Here is a 24,488-nt window from a genome sequence, read left to right as displayed (position 1 = left end):
AAAGGTCCCTGGTTCGAAACCAGGTGGGAACATATGGCTTTCATGTCATCAAATTTTGATTAAAAAACATCATGGTATGTTGTCCAAAATTTGGTCAAAAACGTCATAGTATAGTATGTTGCCCAAAATATCACCAAAAACATCAGTATAGTAAGTCATTTTAAAGGTGACCAAAACATCATGGAGTAGTGTGACAGTTTCCATAGCGTAGTGGTTAGCAGATCAGCTTTACATACGAAAGGTCCCTGGTTCAAAACCAGGTGGGAACATATGGATTTCATCTTATCAAAATTTGATTAAAAAACACCATAGTATACTATGTAGAAAAAAAATGCGATTTTTCAACATGTTGTAAAAACGTGCCATATGATAAAATAATGTAAAGGAGGGTGTTAAAAAGACTCCAGGAATGTTTTCTTTGAAAAAAAAAAATCATGAATTTTGGCGCAAAAAAACGCCCATAGTATACTATGGCACGAAATAACATATACGCGAAAGGTCCCTGGTTCGCAACCACGCCATCTTAAAGGCGACCAAACCATCATTGCATTGTGTGGCAGTTTCCATAGCATAGTGGTTATCATGTCGGCTTTAAGTACGAAAGGTCCCTGGTTCGAAACCAGGTGGGAACATATGGCTTTCATGTCATCAAATTTTGATTAAAAAACATCATAGTATGTTGTCCAAAATTTGGTCAAAAACGTCATAGTATAGTATGTTGCCCAAAATATCACCAAAAAACGTCAGTATAGTAAGTCATTTTAAAGGTGACCAAAACATCATGGAATAGCGTGACAGTTTCCATAGTGTAGTGGTTAGCAGGTCTGCTTTACATACGAAAGGTCCCTGGTTCGAAACCAGGTGGGAACATATGGGTTTCATCTTATCAAAATTTGATTAAAAAACCCCATAGTATACTATGTACAAAAAAAATGCGATTTTTCAAACATGTTGTAAAAACCTGCCATATGATGAAATAATGTAAAGGAGGGTGTGAAAAAGACTCCAGGAATGTTTTCTTTGAAAAAAAAATCATCATGAATTTTGGCGCAAAAAAAACGCCTTACTATACTATGTCGAAAAAAAATGCGATTTTTCAAACATGTTGTAAAAACGTGCCATATGATGAAATAATGTAAAGGAGGGCGTGAAAAACACCCCAGAAAGGTTTTCTTTGAAAAAAAAATCATCATGAATTTTGGCGCAAAAAAAACGCCTTACTATACTATGTCGAAAAAAAATGCGATTTTTCAAACATGTTGTAAAAACGTGCCATATGATGAAATAATGTAAAGGAGGGCGTGAAAAACACCCCAGAAAGGTTTTCTTTGAAAAAAAAATCATCATGAATTTTGGCACAAAAAAAACGCCTTACTATACTATGTCGAAAAAAAATGCGATTTTTCAAACATGTTGTAAAAACGTGCCATATGATGAAATAATGTAATGGAGGGCGTGAAAAACACCCCAGAACGGTTTTCTTTGAAAAAAAAATCATCATGAGTTTTGGCGCAAAAAAATGCCATAGCACAAAATAATGGCACAGAATAATATATACACAAAAGGTCCCTGGTTCGCAACCAAGTCATCTTAAAGGCGACCAAAGCATCCTGGCACCGTGTGGCAGTTTCCATAGTGTAGTGGTTATCAGGTCCGTATTACACATGAAAGGTCCCTGGTTCGAAACCAGGTGTAAACATATGGATTTCATGTTATTAAAATTTGATTAAAAACTTTATAGTATAGTATTTTCTCAAAAATGTCATACTATAGTATGTTGTCCAAAATTTGGTCAATAACGTCATAGTATAGTATGTTGCCCAAAATATCACCAAAAACGTCAGTATAGTAAGTCATCTTAAAGGTGACCAAAACATCATGGCATGGAAATAATGTAAAGGAGGTCGTGAAAAACACTCCAGAAAGGTTTTCTTTGATAAAAAAAAATCATCATGAATTTTGGTGCAAAAAAAAGGCCATAGTGTGCTATTGCACAAAATAATATATACGCGAAAGGTCCCTGGTTCGGAACCACGTGGAAACATATGGATTTCATGTCATCAAAATTTTATTAAAAAACGTCACAGTATAGTATGTCATAGAAAACGTCATAGTATGTCGTCCAAAATATCACCAAAAACGTCATAGTATACTGTCGTCAAAAACATCATAGTATAGTATGTCGTCCAAAATATCACCAAAAACGTCATAATATCTTGTCAAAATTTGATCAAGAACGTCATAGTATGTTGTCCAAAATATTACCAAAAACGTCATAGCATAGTATGTTGTGAAAATTTGACTAAAAACGTCATAGTAGAGTATGTCGTCAAAAATGTCATAGTATAGCATGTCATCTAAAATGTTACTAAAACCTCATTCTATAGTATGATGGTTTCTATAGTGCAGTGGTTATCACGTTCGCTTAACACATGGTTCCTGGTTCGAAACCGGGTGGGAACATATGTGTTAAGTGTCATCAAAATTTGATGAAAAACATCACAGAATAGTATGTTGTCCAAAAACGTCACAGTAGAGTATGTTGTCAAAAACGTCATAGTATGTCACCCAAAACAATATCAAATCTATCTTTGTCGTGTCGTGGTTATCACATTTGCTTAGCATGCGACAGGTCCCTGGCACAAAACCAGGTGGAATCATGCGTATTAAATATGTCATGCTATTGCATGTTGTTAAAAATTTCGTCTAAAACATCATAGTATGGCTTAGTATTTCATCCAAAACGTCATCAAAAATGTCATGGTTTTATATGTCATCTGAAATGTCATAGTGAAGTATGTCATCTAACATTTGATCAAAACATCGTAGTTTAGTATGTCATCCAAATTAATAATTATTTGCAATTATCATTAATTGTAATAATTACAACATGGATATCTGAAATGTTCCTTTTGCCCAGGAAGTATTGAATTACAGACATCAAGCAGTACATATGCAATCTAGCTATTACATGTTGAAGCAGCTTGCCATAGAATTCTGCTTTGAGATGAAAACAGACTATATCTTGATCCTGTTCGAGAACTGAGGTAACATTTATTCCAAGAAAGACTGCTTCAAGGATGTTCATCCTGAAAAGAACATTGGTCTGGGATGAGATAACCCCCTCTGACCTGTACAGTTATCACAACGTAACACAGCGCAGAAGAAAACCGACCTCTGCTCAGGGACTGTGAGCTTCAGCCTCATGCAGTTTTTCTCTTGTTTACAGAACTTCACTGAATATTAAGTAAAGCAAGAATCTAAAGCTTTTTAAAGAAAGCGCATTTTTCCTCTTCTAGATGTAAAGATGCATTTCTGTGTACTTGACCAACGGTTTTTATAGCGTCTAGCTGAAACGATCCAATTATAGCATCTCTAACAATGACATCAAAAGTTAATTTAAACATTTTTCCCCCCCTTTGTTGGCATCTGTTGTTGTCAGTGTTCATTGGCGTTCTGATTTTTCCAGGATTGACTCGCTCATCATGCAGCAGACAGAGTTGTCACATTTCTTTACCCTCAATTTTCCATCGAAGCGTCTGTAAAGAACTGCAGTCTATATCACGATACTGTAGATCCATCAGCATGTGGCATGAACCCTCTGAATCACAACTACTTTCTGGGGTGTTTTCATTTCCTCCTGTCACATTTTTACTCACTGTGGGCTCCTTTTTCACTGCAGTGTGGGAACAGAATAAGAATAGCTGGAAGTAGAGTGAGCTAAAAATGCTGCTGTGCAACATGACAAAGTTATTTCACAAAACTGAAAACAAAAACTTGAATCAACACATTTCAAGTGTTTCCAATATTGACAAAAAACTCCACTAGTCACAGATATTTAACTATTTAAGTGTTTACAACCTCTACATGTATGTTTTTCACACTATATTGCACATTAACTTTAAGCCTAATGTATTTTTCAACAACCAGCTGACAGCTCGCTGCTCTGTGTGCTGTTTTTGAGCCACGCTGCATTTATTTTATCGATCGACAGCAAAAGATGTTTTATTTTTCATCTGTCTGCTTGTATCTCCTCTACTCTGTGTAAGCACAGCCTGCAGTTCAGCTGAGAATGAAATAAAATGGATTTTTTTTCTTGTGACCATGGCACTGAAGAGCGCAGAGTTTTTGGACGATTTTTGGGCTTTAATTTTAGGCTTAGGTTTGGTTAACTTTCCAGAAAGTTGAATTCTGATTACTTTTTTGCAGTTCTGGCTCGGATAAATGGAGTAATTATGGGATTTTTTGAAAGGAAGACATGCCTTTTAAATCCACTGGTATGCGTTGGGGTTCAGAGGGTTAATTTATCCTCAAAGTCTCATTGTGCAATGTGTCTTTATTTTATGTTTTTTTTATTAAAGCTGTTCTCTCTCAGCTCTCTAACGCACCTGCTTGCGGATCACACAGAGGGGGAGGTCAGATTAGTGAGTGGGGGGCTTCTGCAGCATTAGTCCCCCTCTTACACCCTTTAAACAGCTGCTGCACCTTCATGAAAAAGAGCAGGAGAAATCAGACGTTATGTTTCCAAGCGATGAAGGGTCACTGTCGAGTATCCCATGGAGGAGTTGTAACATGCATGTCCACCCGTCACCACCTCCGCTTTGTCTCACGGGCCCTCATCCATCGTTGTCGTCCCACTTTTTGTAAATCGCTTCGCGTCAACTCTTCTGTGATTAGAGTTGTCATTACAATCCAACAAAAATAACCAGATGTTATTGGTTCAGGTAAATTAATTTATTGCTCAGTAGCTAATTTAACAGAAAAGTGATCAAACAAAGAACACAAGACTGGTGGATGTTGTCAAATCAAAGATCAGAATATAACAAAAGAAGGCTAACAGAGTTTGTAACTGAGCTAAACACAAAGAAAACAACTAAAGTCCGTAGCCAAACTTAAATACAGGAACAACACCCACCACAAGAAACAGAAACAAATACAACAGTGCACAAAAACGAACTAAACAATACTGTACACACAGTACATGACGACTCTAAATACTAAATAGCTTCTTCCCTAAGTTGGCGGACTGCTAATTGGAGCCTCAGTCTCCACTGAGACTTGGGACTCCACACCAAATCACCAGCCAAAAACAGAAGCTTTAAATTTGTCCCTAACACCCACCACAGGTACTTATGGACCAAAAGACCACACAGGAACACAAACAATACACAGAGGCACCAGAACGGACTGGTCTCAAATACCAGTTGCCCTGACTGAGAGTTTAGCTGTAGTCATCATGGTGGCAGACCAATCTGATTGGTCGGGAGGTCTGGAGATCCAGGCTTAATCAGTCCTGATGAATCCCAGGTGGAAACTGGAGCTCAGTCGTCAGCCAGCTGTAATCAGTAAGGTCCCCACATGCCATCCAGACATGAAGAGGCTGTAGAAAGTCTATCACCAACCACTAGTAACAGAGGACATAACAGTCATTCACAGTGAATTACAACGTTACAGAAAGATGGAAACCTGCAGAAAGATCCGTCCATTTCTTGTAAGTTTACACCACACTTGGCATTTGAACTTCACTGCACTTTTTGCATTTTACAGCCGTAGTTATATTGTCACCATCACAGCATACTGGGTGCGATTACAGTATTTTTCTGCCTCATAACCGTGTCATTATGACCAATGAGAGCACAGTGTGACGTCTTTCCTTCGCACTGAACGTTTCTTACCGAGCAGTCCATGTGCTACAAAGCTGCCACTTTAGTTTCTCACAGTTGAGTAGAATCAGAGAGAGGAACAAGCGGTAGGAGAGTGGTAATGCATGGATGGTATCCTATAGCCAAGTGCTGGGGATGCAGTGCTTAAAAATGATGGACTGATGGCAAAGAAACAGAGAAAGAAGAGAGGATCAGTGAAGAAAAAGAGGCGAGATCCAGTATGCATGCTGGAAGCAATCTGCTGTCTCCGCGGTGATGGATGAGGCTTTGAATGGTACTGAATAATAAGCGCTTCACAAATTGGATTGCATCACAGCAGGGAAGATTACATATAGTCTGTACAGTATGAAACAGCCTTCACATGCCGACACATACGCACGCAGCATAGCGTTGTACGCACGCCCAGGACGATTTCACAACACACAAATTACTCGCCACTCGAAACGCACCCAGATGCGACAGTGTTCATTTTGAGTAGATCAGCGCGCCACTTAATACAGATCATAAATCAAGGGCTGGAAAGAGGAAAGATAGGCAAAGCACAAAGACAGGGCTATTGTCGTTCTGTTTTCATTCTGTAAAGCATTTAGCAGATCCGTTCAGCGTGAAGGCTGCTCATTAGAGAGAGGAAAAAGGGGAGAGGCGAGACATGGGTTCACGGAAGAGGAGAGAGACTCTTTGTACTGGCGAGGTCGGCTCCTGTTCTTCCGGCTGAGCTGTTAAGATGTTCTCCGTCCTCAGATAAATGGTGTAAGAAAAGGGGGTCAGTGAAGCTCTCGGCTGTGCACTTTCCTATCTCCTTCCGCCTTTTTTTTTTATTTTTTTTTTTTATCAATACCTTTATGTCTCGGCTGCTTCTCGGCATCCATCTTTGTCTCTGTGACCTCCACAGTCGGACAGGTGGGGAACCGACTGTGAACAAACAAGGAAGATAAAGAGACCAGAAGAAGGGGAAGTAGCCCAGAAGATCCGCTTCCATCTTCCCTTTGGCAGAAGCAATACTAGAGCACTCTAAAAGTAGGCAGAGTAGCTGAAAGTAGGGGAGAGCAACAGGATTAAGATAGGAGAGGGGTGCACTCAGTACGACACAAACGGCTGGAGGCGTCCAAGGCTTTAGCCGAATCTAGGCTGGATTTCACTTCGCTATCTGGGCCCTCCAAAGCAGGAGTACGGAAGCAGCCCTGCGTGGCTTTAATGGTCCACCGAGCAGGAGATGATAGATGAGGGAGTGCACTGAACCTTCTTTTCAGGACTAGCAGGAAACCATTTGCACTACCACTGGAAGAGTACGTCCATAATGGGGATGCACAGTACACCACAAAATATTTTCCAAATCAGTCCAGGCGATTGCTACATATGCACATCTTTATTCCGTGTAATTGCAGGGAACCTCAAGTCAGTCCTGTAGTGGAATTAGCATACTGTTATGTTATCATGATGGCTCTCCGGCTGACATAAAAAGCAATGATTTTCCAATGTGCACACTCATTTGGCAAAGCAAGAAAGCAGCTTCAGGTTGCATGTAAATCATTTATTTTTATGCAACACTGTCGAACAAAACAACTTTAGCAAGCGTGGGCAGAATGCTAACAATAGACACAAACAGGGCATAAAGTGACCTTTTACACAAAGTGGAAAATAAGTAAATAAGAGTAACGTTAGTCAGCACCGATGCCAAAACACTATTCTGAAGCCTCACTCTATATGCTGTAATTTAGGTTCTTTAGAGCTATGTAGAAATGAAAATCAAGTACTAGAATCAAGTGTAATCATGAGGTACTTAATCTATCTCTATTGTATTCAAAAAGACTTTATTTTCTCCAGCCTTTAACTTCAGAACTTTTACTCTTACAGGCTCGTTATGATTCACTCTATAGGATAGGATTCTGTTGCTGCTGATTTTCCTTAACCCTCCAATCTCCAAGTAGTTTCTGGATGTTTTCTGCTCTTTAAAAAAAAAAAAAAAAAAAACTTTACTCACTGTGGGATCATTTTTCACTGCAATGGAAACAGCACAACATTGGCTAAAAGTAGAGAGAATTCAAAAAGAAATAATACAAAAAGAAAAAGGACAAAGGGTTTTTTTTTTTTTAAAAACAATTGGTTATTTATTTTACTGAAATTCTAAAAAATGGAATTAACAGGTACGATATTTTCCAAGTGCCCACAAATGTTACCAATACTGGAAAAAAAAATGACCCTGTGTTCGCACAGCCTGCAGTTCAGCCTAGTACAGCTTCTTAGCTGCACAGAGGAGTGTTTTAGAATCTGGTTAAAGTAAACAGTACATACAAATAAGACATGTAAGGTAATGTAGTTTTGATTAACTATCATGATTTTAAGCTATACCCCACAGATGAGTAGTTCAAGAATCACTGGAAAGCTAAAAATCCACCATTTTTTAAAAGTTTCTGTCTGATAGAGATGTAATTTTGGTGATAATTACAACAAATAACATGTCTTTACAACCAAACAGCAGGTTTTGGAGTTCAGAAGGTTAGGAAACTGATATTTATGAAGAGAATTAACGTTTCAGTGCAGTGTATTGATGACATAAATTAAACATGTTGTACATTAATTCTTATAGTTATTGATTTAGTTTTTCAAGTCCAATAATACCTCAGAGCAAAAAAAGGGAGAAAAAATGCCCATACTCGTCGGTCATTAGAGTGATATGATGCATGACTGACAGTTATCACAATCTGGGTTTTTATTGTATTCGTCATTATATCCGGGAAAGTACGGCCACAAAAAAAAGTCACTAAGAGTTAATTGAAGTCAGCTAGCTTAGTCACTTGTCACCGATGACAGTTTCCCCTCATTCTGCTGGATCTTATTGGGCCTCTGGTGCTCTGCGGCTGCTTCTGATTGGATCTCGCACAGTTGGAAGGTATCTCCAATTATTGGCCTGTGGCTATGGGATGATGGAGCCGGAGAGAGAGAAAAGAGAAATAGTGAAGGAAGTAATGATGAGGAGAGAGAAGGAGAGAGAGGAGAGACACAGCTAAGTGGTGCAGATCAGGAGAGGGAAAAGATTGCTTTGGGTAATTAGAGAAGTGACAACTTTGATTTCAACATGAGTTAGGGGAGGGGGGGGGCTTTTCTTTGGCTCGCTCCGGCAGCCACCCTCGCACAAATCCGCCGTGGCCGAGATGAAAGGTGGCGAGGGATCCTGTTGAAGCAAGAAGAGAGAGGGGAAGAAATGAAAATGAGCTGCTGGATTGATAACTGCTCCACAGATGAAAGATGAGCGAGCAGCTAAAACAGTGAGATACTGTGTTTCAAACACATGCAGACATGAGCGGTGGGCGACATATTTACATGGAACAAAGGAGTGAGGTGGGTAGGTAAACTGTTTCCTTTTCCCTCGTGCGTCACATGGAACAAACGCAACTTGTCGTCGAGCTTTTCCTAAAAAAATGAGAGAAGAAAATACTGCAAAAATGCCATCTGAACATGTAAATTCTATCCACCTTAGGCCCTGAAACACAAATCTGAGTGTGCAGCAACAGTATTCCAACAATCTTGTTTCAGAATCTTGTCCTATTTTTCTTGACTTAAATGCAGCAAGTTTTCTTAAGATACTGACAATGAAGAAAATTACTAAAATGATGGCTGAAATAAAATAAAAACAGGATGAACTGTCTATTTCATAGCCAAATTAAAACATGAAAACAGGGATTTACCGAAAAACCAAATTTTGGCAGAGATGCATTTAGTAGCACAAGGTTACAGTACAAGGAGCAGTGGTTTCTTCTGCCCATCTGCTCTCAAAAACAACCAGTGCATATGAGAGCAATCCATCTAAAGTTACCTCATGAAAACCAGAACGAGGCTTGCTTGACAGAGAGAGGTTTCTGGGAGAGGGAGGGAGAGCTGGATGGCCGCTGGCCAATCGTCTCCAATGTAATCTCCATTCTTGTGGATGGATTTCCGATGTGGGTGTCCTGTACAAGGGCATCTGGCTGCCTGCAGAGCTACATGATATACAGTTGGCTCCTCGGAGAGTCTCCACACACACACACTCGCATGTAGTACACATATGCACTGATACAGAGGGTGTATGATTCATATGCTGGATTATCAGCATGCTCAAATCCAGCTCTCCCAGACAGACGTAGACACAGATACTCTACACTCCCAACACGCCACACAGGCCTCCTGCCCGTCCTCCACCTTGCTCTGCGTCTCCCTGAGGTGCCAGTCAATCAGCGTGCCCTTGCCCTGCCCCTCACACCACAGCTGTGATACCTTCCCAGAACCGGTCCCATCATGGCCGTTAATCCAGCCGATGCTCCAGGCTGTGAACATGCGGTATGGGAGGAGGACAGTCTGGCTTCTGGAGTAGGAGTGTTTCAAGGTGGACGGTCTGAGCCTCGGGGGGTCCAGAGCCTCAGGCGTGTTGGCTGGGCGAACATACATGACTGGTGTGGATAAGTGTGGACCAGCGACTGATGCTGACAGGCTCACATCCTGCTGTAATGCGGCTCTTTCTCTGGGCTACATTTCATTTAGGGTTGATATGCGCCCAGGACTAGAATACATGCATCTTTTTCCATATGCCCAACAGTTCTACATTTAATAGCTCATTAACAAAATATTTCTGATGTCTCCTTCTGTCGCTGGGCAACCAACCTCAGAGAGACACTGATGACTCGTTTTAAAGGCTAGGGGGCCATTCAGGGCTACAAATACCAAAGCTGCTGCACTAAAGTTCCTATACAGGGTGGGCCATAAGCTTCCATACATAGGAAAAATAAATATGTTATGTTGGACAACTGTTTTATTTAAATAATGTGCTCTATATGATTTCCATTGTTTGGAAAACATATTAATACGTGTTTTCCACTGTTGATGAACTTGCATTAGCACAGTTGAAGTTCTGCTTGTAATGGTGTTGCTGATACGTTCCTCGAGATGATTTATGTCTTCACCTGATACACCATGGGCTTCAAATGCCCCCAAAGATAGCGTCAAACGCATCTTCTAGGGTATCTGAAACATAAAAAATATACATTATACATTTTCCTATGTATGGGAACTAATGGCCCGCCCTGTACGTAAACCAACAGAGTCTTCGAGTCTGTACGTCACCCTAAGGGATGACATATGCAGCTATGAAAATCCAAAACTGTACCTGACTGAAACAAGTCTCCTTGACAGAAGCACTGATCCCAGCGCTTCTGTCATGCTTCAAATGCTGCCTGGAAATCCCACTCTGTGAGCTCATCAAGGACCATCTGTGGCAATCTTTCAACTTGGATTTCAATTTGGGGACGAGCAAGAAGTCACGGGGAGCCAAATCTGTTGGTTAGGATGGGCGGGGAGCGTGGTTTTGTTGGTTTGGACACAAAGCTCAGAGGTTTTCAATAGAGATGGCGACAAAGCAGCCTCACTTCAGGTGTTTTTTGGCACTGAATGTTCTTCAGTTGGCAGATCTTGAGTGCACAATACAATGAATGCTGAAGAAAGTGATGGTTTTTGGAGACTGGAGGCTGTTCTGCTGAAAAAGCTACTTCTTGGTTTCTACTTCTTGTGGCTCTCCTTTGGTCAGAGATCTGCATCTTCTGCTCAAGAGTCAGGCGTCTTCGTGCGATTTTGGCCGTGATAGGAGTGTTAAGATTGTACAGAACCACATTCACAGCCTGAGCATTTTTCCACACACGCCTGCTAAATGGACTTGGACATGTAGCATCAGTGGAGTGCATCATTAAGGCACCATTAGTCCACATTTTAACACTGGTGTCCATTAGTGAAGGTTCGCTATAAAAAGGAAAAAATACACGCCTCAAAAACTCCGAGCCTCTGTTTGATTAACTAGTTTATTTTTCTCTCTGTCGTATATCTGATTTCTTTGAGTGTCAGGTCCGATAGCATTGTTCCGCTGTCTTTTATATCAAGCAAAGAGACCAGTCTTGGGAATGGAGTGAGCTCGATAATGATGGCGAGGGACAAGAGGATAGCCCGGCTGTTTAATCTATCCCTCCCCGATTTTCATGCAGAGCAGGCTTCAGCTGGTGAGGAGGAATAAGTTTGGCTGGTTCACTCAAAATGACTTATTTCTCCAAGGATCCCAATGCAAACAGATGTAAACAAACAAGCAGGACATTGAGGAATGTAGATTTTCTGACACTGCAGAGGAAAAGGCAGAAATACCTGTCCAACATGGCAGTTTTTAGAATCAATTTACACTCTGTATTTTCTGTTCAAATCAAACTTACAGTCGCATCATGCTCTCCATGTTCCAGTTTTCTTCCACATGTCGGTCCTTTTTGTTCCGAGTAGAAACACAGGGCCATTGTTTGTCGATTCCTCTGCTGCCTTTGGTTGCTGATGAGGATGTTGTCACTCACTCCTGTTTGCCGGGAAGAGAACACACACACACACATTTGCATACAGCACACACACTCTTCACTCTCAGAATTTATTACTTTGCCCGCCGCACATTTAGTCAGATTATGTGTGTGTGTGTCCTAATGAATGGCATTGCCTGTGTCACAATGTAGAACATTTAATCTCCCCGTAATAAAGTCACTGTTAGCAGGAAATGAAGAAGGATGGAAGGGTAAAATGGAGCGAAGGTAAACAAAAGGAGGGAATTAAGGGAGCAGGTTGGAGGAAGGTAGGAAGAACAGCAAGACTGGTTGTAGAAGAAATTGTAGAAAAGAAGAAAGAGGAGGGGAGCTGGGGGAAACAAAAAGCAGGTGGTGAAAGTGCAGGGAGAGAATGGGGCATGGAAGGTATTAGTGAAAAAGAAATCAAAATGGGTTTTGGCAGGAGGGTGAGAAAAAGGACAGAATGAAGCGTGGATGAAGGATTGTTTGAGAACAAGGGAGGGACAAGCAGAGAAGAAGAGTGGTTAGATGGAAAGGTGCAAGCAAGAGGAAATGAATAAGTGAGTGAGACAAGGAAAAGGGATTAAGGAAAGAGCAATGACAGCCAGAGAAGAAGGGGAAATGTCCACAGTGAGAGAACAGAGAAGAGGTGATTTCCTGGGTGTAGTGTTGAGCTCCCGCCACTAGAGGGAGAACTGCATCTCCCCAGTTGTTTCCTCCTTATCAACAATTATTTAGCTGATAAAACGGATCCTGCATGGGATTAAGTTGCTGGAAGTGGCTGCCTCAGTGTGATTCAGATGAGGAAGTTAGAGGAGGGAGGAGCTTTAGTCAGGATTTGAGGACGAGATAGCGGATGCAGCAGTAGGAGGAGAACATACAGGATTGATTCATCTTACCGAGGACTACCGCCTCTCACTATTTTCCTTTCGCTCTGTTATTATTTTGATCGCCCTTTCTCTGCAACCCCCCACCACACCCCTCTCATTTCTCCCATCTTTCCCTCTCCGCTGTCTGCTGCCAGCAGCATCTGTCTCTCCTCTAATTCAGTGATTGCAGCAGAGTGCCCATGTCATTACTAAAACAGGGCTGCATGTGCACTCTAATTGCCGCGCTGCCTTTTTTTTTTTTTTTTTCGCAGAAGGCAGAGCGGTACCTAGCTAATCTTAAGTGCAATGTGAACGCATGCACGTAATAGCCGCAATAAAGGTTTCTTTTAATTTGGAACAATTATGTGTTTCAGAAGAGATGTCGGTAATCACAGGCCACTTAGGAAATGCGAGGGACAAAAACGCCGACATTTTTCCTTTTCTGTCAGTTTCTGCAGGTCTGCACCTGTGACTCACTTCTCACCCAAATAAACACAGAGCTACAGGTGCGGTGACACCGAGTCAGAGGTGCACGGCAGCCGGCTATGTGTAATTTGTGCTTGTCTTCTACATTCATTCTCCATCCATACGCCTTTCTCCTCTAAACTGATTTCCTTTCTGGCTTCGGCTCTCATTACCGTCTTCTCAGTGGCCCTATTGCCCACACACCAACAGCTGTGTCTGTTCATATACAGTATGCACACATGCAAACACATCTCCTCTGCCTATGTGAGCCATTTTTGCGCAGCCAGGCGTGGGTAGAGAGACCCCTGGGGAGTGGAAGTAGGTACTGCAGAACTGAGAGGTGGTCTATTTTAGATCACTGCAGCAGCACAGAGCGGTGTGGAGGGGTGGGGAAACGAAATCAAAGTCTACTAGCGAGGATGCAGGATACACTTCTTCTGTTTGCCGTTAAGACATTGATCCTAAACCCTCCTTCAGTCTCTCACCCGTGCAGATAAATGTATCAACCCCCTGTAAACTAAAATCCCTGCAACAAATGACGCATTTTAATTAAACGTTTCCCTCACGCGTGTTGTAAATCGGATAATTCCCAGAAAATCAAAGCGATAGCACATTCCTCATTTTTGGGAACCTCCCAGAACGTCACCCCTCCACAAGGACACCAGGGGATTCCCTGACCTGATTTTTGAGTCACTGTGCTAGCATAGCTCTGTAATTTTTAGCCTGTAATCTGCGAAGATTGCCGTTTGACACAGACAATAACTCCTAATTAATCCTCTGACATTGCCACCACATTAGACTTCATCAACCCCCCCCTCCTCTCCCACAGCCTGGCCACCATCAGCTCTCATCTCCCCCTGATTCCAGCTCCGTCTCTATTGACAGCGCTGGAGATGTACGCCGTATGACCCCGAGGTTGATTGAAGTGAAGTGAAGGATAATAAGTTTGCATAGCAGCGATGAAACTTCTTTGACACGCTGATGAAGTGATGCTAATTGCCAAGTGCCACTGAGAAGAGCTCCGCTAATGCACAAGAAAAAAAAACCTGAGAAAAACAGCGTTAACAGTTTCACTAAATCCTTTTTCACTTCAGTTGTGGTAGAGGAGTCGAATTCAGAATGATGTGACGCTCCACAGGCAGAATGCAATCGTGTCATTGGATTTGGAAGGTTTCTAATTAGCAACACTGTGTGTGCAGTGGGAACTAACATGTCTTCCTTGAAACAACCATGAAATGTGTTTTAGTACTGTGTGATTATCTCATGCTAATGTGAAATAACAATGGTTTACTGCTGACTCTGAGATGTCTTCTTTTCCTGCTTTATTCCTCCACAGTCTAGTGATTCTGTTGTTCAGTGACTGTTGGTTTTGTGTGCAATTCTAGATAAACTTAATTCATTAGTGCTAATGCTTTTCTAAAGTGTATTCACTTTGCGAAGCAGAAGTTAGCCCTTCAACAAATGTAATCATATTACATCTAAATAATTCATAAATCTGTTTAACTTGTTAGTGCATTTAAAAATCATTTAAACTCAAGGTAACTAGAATGCTGTTAACTTGTCTAACCTAACCAGCCCAAAAACACACCCTCAAGTTCTTCCTGTCCTAACTAAAGCTGATTTTAAAGTACATAACTTGCTAAACATTTGCCATGTTGCCCTTCTAACCTCTAACCTTTCAACTTCCAGATTTTTTGTAACCTCTCTTAATTTGTCTTCTCCAAATTTCTTAAAGGGAACTTTGATAATGAGCGCCTGGCTATTGCTAGACAAAGAATCCCATACCGACTTGGTCGGGTAGTTGACGAGTGGCTACTCGACAAAGGTAATAAAATCCCTTTAACTCCACTAATGATCTAACCGTCTAACCTACCGTTAACCACCACTCTGGAGGAGGTGCAGTGCCATGCAGCAGGGGTGAATGTGATTTGGCTCTTTAACAGAAATATAGGTCCCCTAAAATCCACTGCAGGCTTAACAAGCCCAATAATGATTGGCTGATACATCATTAACCAGTTCCTTTCAGTTAGTCTTTATCTCCAGTGGTGAGAAACCAAAATGTAATGAGGTATTGTTGGAAAATGTTGTTTTCTATTACAATTAGTTTTATTGACAGTTAAAGCTGTCCACTGTGTAATAATTGGCATTAAAACAAATTTAGCGTATATCATTATAAATAACAACACCACACTCAAACGTTGGTGTGCACAAATCCAGGGGACCTCAACCAAAGCACCTTAAGCTGGGGCTGCATCTCTTCAGAGAATTAACCCCCAAATAACCCAACATAACCCCCTAATAACCTGACCACATGTAAACAGCCTACTGATCACGTTTGCTTCTTTCCTGTGTCTTTTGTTGGCTGAATGTGAACTTGTATTGAATATATTTAACCACTCATGAAAACAAACCAAAAAAAAAGACTTTTGAAGAAAAAGAATCCCCCATGAAAGTCACTAAAAGTTAAAGGGACTGTTGAAGTGTTTGCTCACCGATAAATCTACATTCATTGCAGCGTGTGGGCGCCATTTACCCGCCCGGCATCATGCATAACTAGTGTCGAATGTGGTCCCATCAAAGTGATGATGCTTTAACCCTTTGAGTGCCGAGTGTCCCAACCTCTTTGTCTTTGTCTTGTGTCGTGTGTTTGTGCTGCTGAAGGTGGTTGATTCTTTTAAACAAACAAAAAAACAGACAGAGGGATGAATTTGACAGCTAAATGAGGATGAGTCACAAAATAGTTTGGTAAAAGCACTGCAGACCTTCATTTCTCTGGAAGAAGCTGGAAACAAGAGCATTAGCGGAATAAAAAACAGTGCAGGGATAAGAATCTACACGTAAATGGATATTTCTGCTACAGACTGTCTGAATTTTAAAACCTCTGAGACTTAACGGCAATATTTGCATTAGCTTTTCTATTTGCATGGGATATGTATTGAGATTATCATGAATTAAACGTTTCAAGCCAATTAGCTTCAGGGGTTCCTCTGAAAAGGTATCATGAACAATAGCACATGCAGGGATGAATTCGGAAGATAAAAATTTGTCTGTGAGAACAAAATGAAGTATTCATGAATCAGACAAACAAGATAAATGAAGCGCTTGCATATTTATTTCATGGAAACAAAACAATCCTTGCGTTCATCTCCAGCTCTTATAAAAATGACTTCTGTGCTCTCCTCCGGTGCGTCGGGGAATGCACTTTTTGCTGAGGGTAGTTAGGACACAAATCAGAATTAAAAAGGCTGAGGAGATGAAAGTTGAATGAAAAAGTGGATCAATAAAAAATGACTTACCCACTTACGAAATGATTTGTGCATGCTATGAAACTCTAAAGAGAATGAGCTTGAAACTGAATGTATTATTCTCTTTCTTCTATAGTTTGAAATGAGTCTGCATGCAGTCATTTAGATGAGCACATCGGGAGAAAGTAGGCAAGGAGAAATAAACAAATAACCAATCAAATCTCAAGTGCAGCCTTTGATCAGGGTGCGTTTCTCAGAATTCAAAAAATGAACAAGGTCGCTTATTTGTTAATATGATTGGATTCATTAAAGAGATGTCAGACACACGTCATGGACTGAAGAGGCAAAGTGGTTCTGGAAGACGCTGCTTGTCCAAAGGGCACGCTAGCTTAGATAACGAAGAGGATTAGCGGACATTTACGAGCTCAAAGGGTTAAAGCTGTTTGTTGCTTTGATAAGGAAGCGGCTAGAACTTAAAGCTAAGAAACTTCTAAGCAGAATCTAACCACCTAACAGCAAATCAAACTCCACCCACACTAACCGCTGAGGGCTTCTCTCATCAATCCCCATCATCCACGGATGCCAATTGAACCGATTGGACAGATTTTCCAGCTCTGCCCCGCTGGTGACAAATTCAGAGAGCCCTCAGTTATAACCTTGTTATAAATGATGTTTAACTTTTAATTGGACCCGGATGTCAGTTATTTGGAAGAACTTGGACAGGTTGCGGCAATCGTTCGCGACAACAACAACAACAAAAAGATCTAAACAAAAAGCTAACAATGTTCTAACTCCTGCTAAAAGAAACAAACCTCCAAGTGACGACGTCTTTCCATGGTCTTCGCCTCCATGTAACGCAAAACTCAGAGGGTTAAAACAAAGCAAATGAATGAACCCCAAATTCAACACCTGCTCTGGATCATTTTGACAAAGAAATGAATGAAGGTCCCTTTAACATTTATTGTTTTCACCACTGAGGAAATGGATGTATTGTATTTCAGTGTATTCTTCTATATGTCATTTGCTGTGCGGGGTGAATGGTATATTTGAATGCGAGTTGCACACTGTCATGTGTGGTAAACAGTCTGGATCATTCATCCTGTAATGGTCCAGGCTGCGTTGCCAATATGGGGTTTTGGTCTCAGGTGATTTTCCTGCATTAATGCCTCAGAGGGTTCTCAACATGCTTCAGAGCTCTTGATCGCAGCGCAGAAAACAATCAGCCCCGTGGGTCTCCTCTTCGAGTACCTTTAGTGTTTCGTCAATGTCAAAATCACCAAGCGTGGAAAACCTCCACGTCCTTCAAATGGTGCAGGTGCTACAACAGTGTCATTCATCCCAAGACTGTGTGTGTTGGACAGAAGCACAATAAGGGTGCTAATCGCTCACATTCACCCTCTCAAATCAGAATTTGAGTCACACCAGGACACAATGGAAGTCAGTGAAGCCAGCGGTGTTCTGGAGAAGTGGTGCCGCACTGTCTCACCACATCTCATTCTGTAGCCCTTATTCCATCTCCCCTACTGTGTGTGAGGCAGATCAGAGTGAGCATCTCTGGCCACTCTGCGCCTGCTGACTAAATCCAAAACGGCAGCCATTACAGAGACCCAATGGAGGGGAAAAATCCCGAATCCCAAAAGTTTTCAACAGCTCTATCAGACACAAAACTTAGTCGGATGCGTCCCCCTTTTTCTTCTCCGTCTGAGGGATCTGTCATCCCAGGTTTTCTCCTCTCAATCTGCCTTTCCTTACAGTCACACTTCTTAAATTCTCCCCTTTTTTTCTCAAATCATTAACGCTAGCCTTCACCACACACAAAAAAAACAACTGGTGAACATTCTCCTAAGTCAGTGCAGGTTTTTTTTCTGTAGAAACAATAATAACGTGATCTGAACAGGCTACAAATAAGTAGCAAGAATCAATGTCGCATAAGTGTTCCCTTTGGCAGATGAGTGAGGAAGCGAATAAAAATCCCAGAAGAATTGGAGCTCTACATCTTCTTCTGGCAACTAGTCTGTCCCCGTAGAGCTCTCCAACACTTCGACGATCAAGCTCCGAGTTGAGCTACATGAGTTCAGGGAGGAGAAGAGAGGAGGAATACTAGGACACCGTGTCTCTGTGGCCTGAAAATGCAAGCCGGAGAACCAGGTTTAATGTTCGGTGTTCAATGGTCTAGTGTGAGCTCCCCCATTCCCTAATCGAAAGCAATCAAGTTCTCCCACTTGGTGTGGGGCCAGAGCCCAAATCAAATCTCCAGGCCAGGCATTGGTCCAGATCTGCTATTCATGATCCCGGCTTCATTTCAGAGATTCTCTCACATCTGGCTGCAGTCAACAGAGAGCAAATCCGTCTTTCAGCAGCTCCGTGATGAGCTTTGCATCCCGCTGAGTCACTATCTTGTTTTCCCATTTGATCTCTATGCACTATTACGGTCGTATTTGAGAGAAATAGAGGGAAACCGAATGAATTTTAACGTGCTTGCTCATGAGCGGCGAAGTGGCAGCAAGAAAGCGTCTCTGTAGCTGGAAAGTAGGGACTCTTTTCTGTTATTTCATGGTTCCCTACCATGAAATGGCCTAAAAACAGCGCAGTCACAGCTGGAGAGAATAAAAGGAAAGAAGATTGTCCCCGGCTAACCACCGTGCTATCTCTCTTTGTGTCTCCCTCGACACTATCGCTTGTTTAAGATCTACATACAGATATAAGATCAGATATCGAGCCACATCTGATTAAATCCAAGCTAGAGTCTCCGGAGTCCTGCGAATTTGCCGCCACAATCTCGGCGCCCTCAGCTGCCTTTAAGGACCTCAGGGCTCTGCATTGCCTCCCAAGGCTTTCAATCTATCTTCATGCCGCATTTGGCCCCTCATCTCCATTGTCAAACACAATTAATTCATAGTGTTCTACCCAAACCAGCCCAACTTCTGAGGAGTAAAAAAGCAAAACGCTCTTAATTACCAAAGTGAGTCTTGTGCCGAGGAGATAACTTGGGAACACTTCATAATCGACTTTGTCAGCATCCCACCCCACCCTCATTGTGCTCCAGTCTTCTTTGACTTTCTCCCTTTTTCTTCTTTTATTTTTTTCTTAAGAGAAAGAAAATGGAAGTAGGGGGAGTTCTTGTTTGTTGATACAGATACTAGAAATTCTTCAGGCGCATGAAGGATTTGTGAACACAAACCCATAAAGACTCAGCGGTCCAGCTTTCTGTTCTGCACGCCACAAAAGCGGTGTATTGACAGAGGTGAATTCTGGGCCATGCCTCCCACCCTGCAAACCCAGCTGAAGAGAAAACATTTCAGATAGAAGCTTCTTCCAACCGCATGGCATCCCTCCTCTCAGTGAGATAACAAAAGTGGAAGGCGTAATGATGACAGTGGTGGGAGACTGATACCGCTCTCTCTGGCTGCAGTCCTTTCACATCCCCTCATGTACACTTAGATCATCCTTTACCCCCCTCCGACAATCACCTCCTCCAGATTAGCTGCTCACAGCCTAGAGAGGGGCGTAGCCTGATGAGAGCACATCCCCTCCCCTTCCCCTACAATTCTGGAGGTTGTAGCAGATGTACAGCTGCTACTTCACAGCCTCCGACAAGCAATCTTTGCATTAGCAAGCCGAGCGTGGCCCAAGCCCAGCCCACTCCCTAGTTTGGCTCTGCTCAGCTAGTAATTACCGACCACAGCTCATCTGAGACAAGCCATTTCTCTCTGTTTAGTAAGGAAAAAAGTCTAGGAGGATGGTGCATTGATGCATAGCTGCAGCAAGAAATTTTCTATTACTCCTCTTAGTGCAGCAGGGAGTTGGTCGAACAAGTCATCTAAACACAACTCTCCTCTCTCTTTTATAAGTGACATCAGACAGGAGTGATGCAACCTGTACCCAACTGATAAAAGCCTTAAAATGTGCAGTCAGGTATTGCGTTACATTAGTAAAATCCTCACACAGGAGTAGTGTCTTTTACATCATCTCTGGCAGATTATTATTTCTAATAGCAGTTTTAGCTATTATTCGTTTAATAAACGAGCAAAGGAAAAGCAGGCAACCAAAAATAAAGAAAAAAAAATCATTGGCTATCACTTCAGTGCATCATGGCAACATTACACTCACTACAGTAAAGCCAACGCTGTGATGTGGGAGCACAGCAACATCTATGATGAAGTCCAGTAGAGCAACACAAGCAGGCACCAGATCAGGTTGTAACCGAGTCAAACGTCGAGCCAGAACTTTATTTGGAAGCGACACCAGAAGTGAGCCCACCTGAAGTGGAGGTAATTAGCACCTATCACAGCGTTCACCCACCTTAAAGGCAAAAATTAAATCACACACTACTCACATGACTGATCAGTTCTGTCAGATGCTGTCCCACGATGCTTTGAGAAACAATCCACTCATATCCCGAGAGGAATGATCGGGCCAACTTTTGCATTCATTTGCAAAAACTGTGCAAAATTGACTATCTGGGATCATTCACCTCAACTTTCTCTTCTAAATATGTTCTAACTTTGAAGTTTTTCACAACCTGTCTGTTAGTTCTAGTAGAAGATGCTGGATTATCCTTTAAAACCATTCCAAACCAGTCTTACAAAGTGTTTTTTCATAAAGAATAAGCAAAATTTTGTATTTATACTCTGTATTTTGGACAGCACAAGTGGCTCAGTGTTAATTCTGGCAACGGAAACTATGATAGAACATATTCACTGACGACTGATTTCTATCATGAAAACAGAAGTAAAATTAAAACGTACTCTAAATAAAAAGACAGGACTTATGGCAAAATTTTAACCCTTTTTGTCCACAAATAAAAACTAAACGATAATGTTGACGACAGCCAGAAAGCATCTGTGGACTCCCAGTCAAGGTTTCATCAGCCACCCAAAGTTTCTCATTCAGTAGATTTTATCAGTTTGACCTGTTGTGCTGCTTAAAAAAAACAAAACTTCTGAAGTTCTGTATATAACATGCCAGGCAGTAATGTTATCACTTGAAAGTAAACTGACTTGGGAACAAAAACCATCTACAAATCATCATGAGACGAACTACAAACATGCAGACAGCAGCTGACATCTAATATTCTATGTAATGTAACGTTTCTTTCAAACAGAATTCCAGGTTTAATGATAGTGCTGCATCTAAAGCTTCCTTTAGATATTCACTGAAGAAGCAGGCCCATTGTTGGATAACTCTATTATTGTTTTCCAATCATTTAGATCAAGGCCAAATTTATTTAAAAAGCAAATTTAAAAATAGCTGGAGTGAACCAAAGTGCAGTAAATTTAATGCACATGCTATAAACACAATAAAACAGAATGACAAAAACACAAATCTGAACACAAGATGTTTACGTGATAAGAATGACAACATTAACTGGATTTACTGTGAAGAGTAGAGAGACGAGGACACTGAGCTTTTCCAGCTAACCTCACGATAGACAAGAATAATGCAAATGTTCTCAGAATCAAATGCTTAAAATTCAACAAACGAGAGTAAAATTTCACTAGAAACTAGAATAATATGTTTTTAGTTTGTGTTGACTAAAACTAAACTTAAACTAATAAAAAAAGGACTAAAACTAATACACACTTCAATCAAAACACTAAAACTACATCTAGATCAGATGCCAAAATCAACACCAAGCACATTCCTGGCTCTTTATGAGCATCTTTCTGGTCAAACAACAGGGATGCAGTGATGCTATGGCCCGATACGCAGCAAAGTGCTCCTCATAGAAGCCCACCATTTTCACAGAGCCAACCATATGATTAGCTGACTGCACTTAAACGTGAGGGTGGGAAGCTAGAGGTGACTCACCAGGCATTTAATATTCTCTACCTGGGAGGCAATTCAGTGCACTTTTTTTTTTTTTAGCTTTCTTTGGCTTTTAGTCTCCCATCCTCTATCTCTTCCCTCTGCTGCTTTTTTTTTCTTTTTACCATCTCACTCCGGTGTATTACTGTAAGTCTTTCTCTTCCTCTGCCACCGTCTTTAACTGCATCATTCCTCTTGTTCTTTTTATCAAGCCTGTCATCCCCTCCCTCCCTCCCTCCCTCCCTCCCTCCCTCCCTCCGTGCCCTCGCTCTGTCTCTTTGACATTCTATCCTCGTGCACGCTCGCTCTTTCTCTGTCCTCCTCGTCTGTCATCCTCCCTCGTTCTTGTCATCTCTCATGTCCCCGTTCTCTCAGTCCCTGCCCGACCTCCTCTCCCTTTATCATCTCTCTTTCTCAAGTGTGGGACAGGTGGCTCAGGACCTGCCCCGTGGCCACTGGTGGAAAAATCACATGTTGCTTGTCTTGTAATGGTGATGATATACTTTAAACTTTAATATTAAGGTGCACCTCCTTTCTTGGGAGTCCCATGAGAAAATGACAGGCCGGTGTGAGATGTACAGTAGGAAGGAGTCCACATCTTCCTTCATATTGATTACCTGCCAGCTAGGGAGGAGGGGGCACTGCATTCCACTGTGCATAATGTAAAAATAACCGCTCTCCCCCAGCTGCACAAGATGCTGTGACATGCAGGGGTCATTACCACAAGGATTCGGAGAGGAAATCGAAGTCAGAGCGCTTCTCATTCCTCCGTGGTGCCGGCTATGCTATCAGAAACGAAGCCCCCTCGGGTGATCCGACCAAAAAGGCTGCTGTTAAGGCGGATAATAATGCCTTTAGAAATACTTGTGCCCGCCTTCTTTTACCCAGATGCCCTGTTTAAGCAGCAAAGAGCATATTGGCTTCTTGCCAGGAAGCTAGCCAGGTTACAGAACAGGAAGGAAGATTTTCCAGGCTGCGGCGCCCCTGAGGCATCATTTCCAGTCACGAAAACCTTAACAATGGGCAGGAAAAGAGATAGCATCCTCACCAATCTCTACAGGTAACTTAGCCTTGAGATTGGCGTATAAGTGGGATGTATGTATTTGACTGCTCCACCACAGCATGTTTGTATGCATATTAGGGTGATAACTTTTTTACAACCTCATATCCCTGTATCATAATTTGATGAACTTTTATTAAAGATTAGATAAAATCTTACTTTTAAGGTGATTTGATAAAAAAAACCTCACGCACAAAATGATTTTAAAAATTTTAATTATCAGCTTTTTGGCCAGAATTTATCAACTTCAAAACAACTACCAACACTTAGATTATCTTTTAAGGCATTGAATCATTTACTTTTCTATGGTTGGTGCATTTGGTACTGTTTGTGAATGCTTCTTTGGGCTTAACGAATTTAGTCCCATTGATAGTAATAGTGATTTTTTCAAAGTGGTTTGTGCGTGACCTTTTTCAATATTTCAACAGAATAAATGTCATTTTAATCATTAATAGGCAAAAGTTCATTCATTAGTGCTACAGGAAATAATTTTTGAGAAAAAAAAGTCATCACCCTAATGCATATCCCTTCTTTTCCTAGAGCTATTTTTACTCCACTTTGTTGTGACAAAATTGAGGGTCAGCAGGAGTAAGTCTGTATATTCTATACCCCCCCTATGAATTTAATACTCCATGGATGTAAATAGGGACTGACAGTGGAGATTGGATGTACAGAGCGAAAACAAGAACAGAAACTTACCACTCACAATTTTTTTCCAAACAGATCAATGAGTAGATCATCAGAATGCATGCACCAACCGCAAATTACAGGATTTTTATGGTTCCATCATGTAAAAGGTCACATCTAGAGGACGGCTGGACTAAAAACAGACTGACTGGTGACTGCACTGATCTGAACTCTTCGTAGCCAGGCAGCTAACGCGAGCAGGTATCTGCAGATCTCAGGCTATAATCAGCAGAAGCAGCACTTTTCTGCTCTATTTGTTGGAAAACTGACTATTAAGCTGGATGTCCATAGCTGATTAAAGCTGACAGATAATAACTTTATAGTAACCTGTGTTTTCAGGGATGCTGGCAGCATTG

General features: G+C 41.5%; 1 protein-coding gene and 1 long non-coding RNA gene across 18 annotated transcripts in view; one reads left to right on the top strand and one right to left on the bottom strand.

The window, feature by feature from the left end:
* The window catches only part of nrxn2b (neurexin 2b), a 702,762-nt gene that overhangs the window by 655,432 nt on the left and 22,842 nt on the right, over positions 1-24,488 (top strand). For 12 of the 17 annotated variants that reach the window (XM_055007811.1, XM_055007800.1, XM_055007802.1 and 9 more), the window contains one exon: positions 15,068-15,157. The exons of the other annotated variants lie outside the window; for them this stretch is intronic. In XM_055007811.1, the coding sequence (XP_054863786.1) occupies positions 15,068-15,157 (90 nt within the window). The remainder of the gene's footprint in view (positions 1-15,067; positions 15,158-24,488) is intronic. 17 annotated transcript variants of the gene reach the window in all.
* LOC111582717 (uncharacterized) overlaps positions 6,493-24,488 on the bottom strand; it is a 98,458-nt gene continuing 80,462 nt past the window's right edge. The window contains exons 5-8 of the long non-coding RNA XR_008600622.1: positions 11,885-12,018; positions 9,478-9,640; positions 8,985-9,074; positions 6,493-8,835 (exon numbers count right to left, since the gene is read on the bottom strand). This is a non-coding gene — a long non-coding RNA (uncharacterized LOC111582717). The remainder of the gene's footprint in view (positions 8,836-8,984; positions 9,075-9,477; positions 9,641-11,884; positions 12,019-24,488) is intronic.

This window comes from Amphiprion ocellaris, chromosome 23 (assembly GCF_022539595.1).
Source record: "Amphiprion ocellaris isolate individual 3 ecotype Okinawa chromosome 23, ASM2253959v1, whole genome shotgun sequence".
Lineage (NCBI taxonomy): Eukaryota > Metazoa > Chordata > Actinopteri > Pomacentridae > Amphiprion > Amphiprion ocellaris.
The sequence above is the reverse complement of the archived record's forward strand: the minus strand, read 5'-3'. Positions and strand labels throughout refer to the sequence as shown.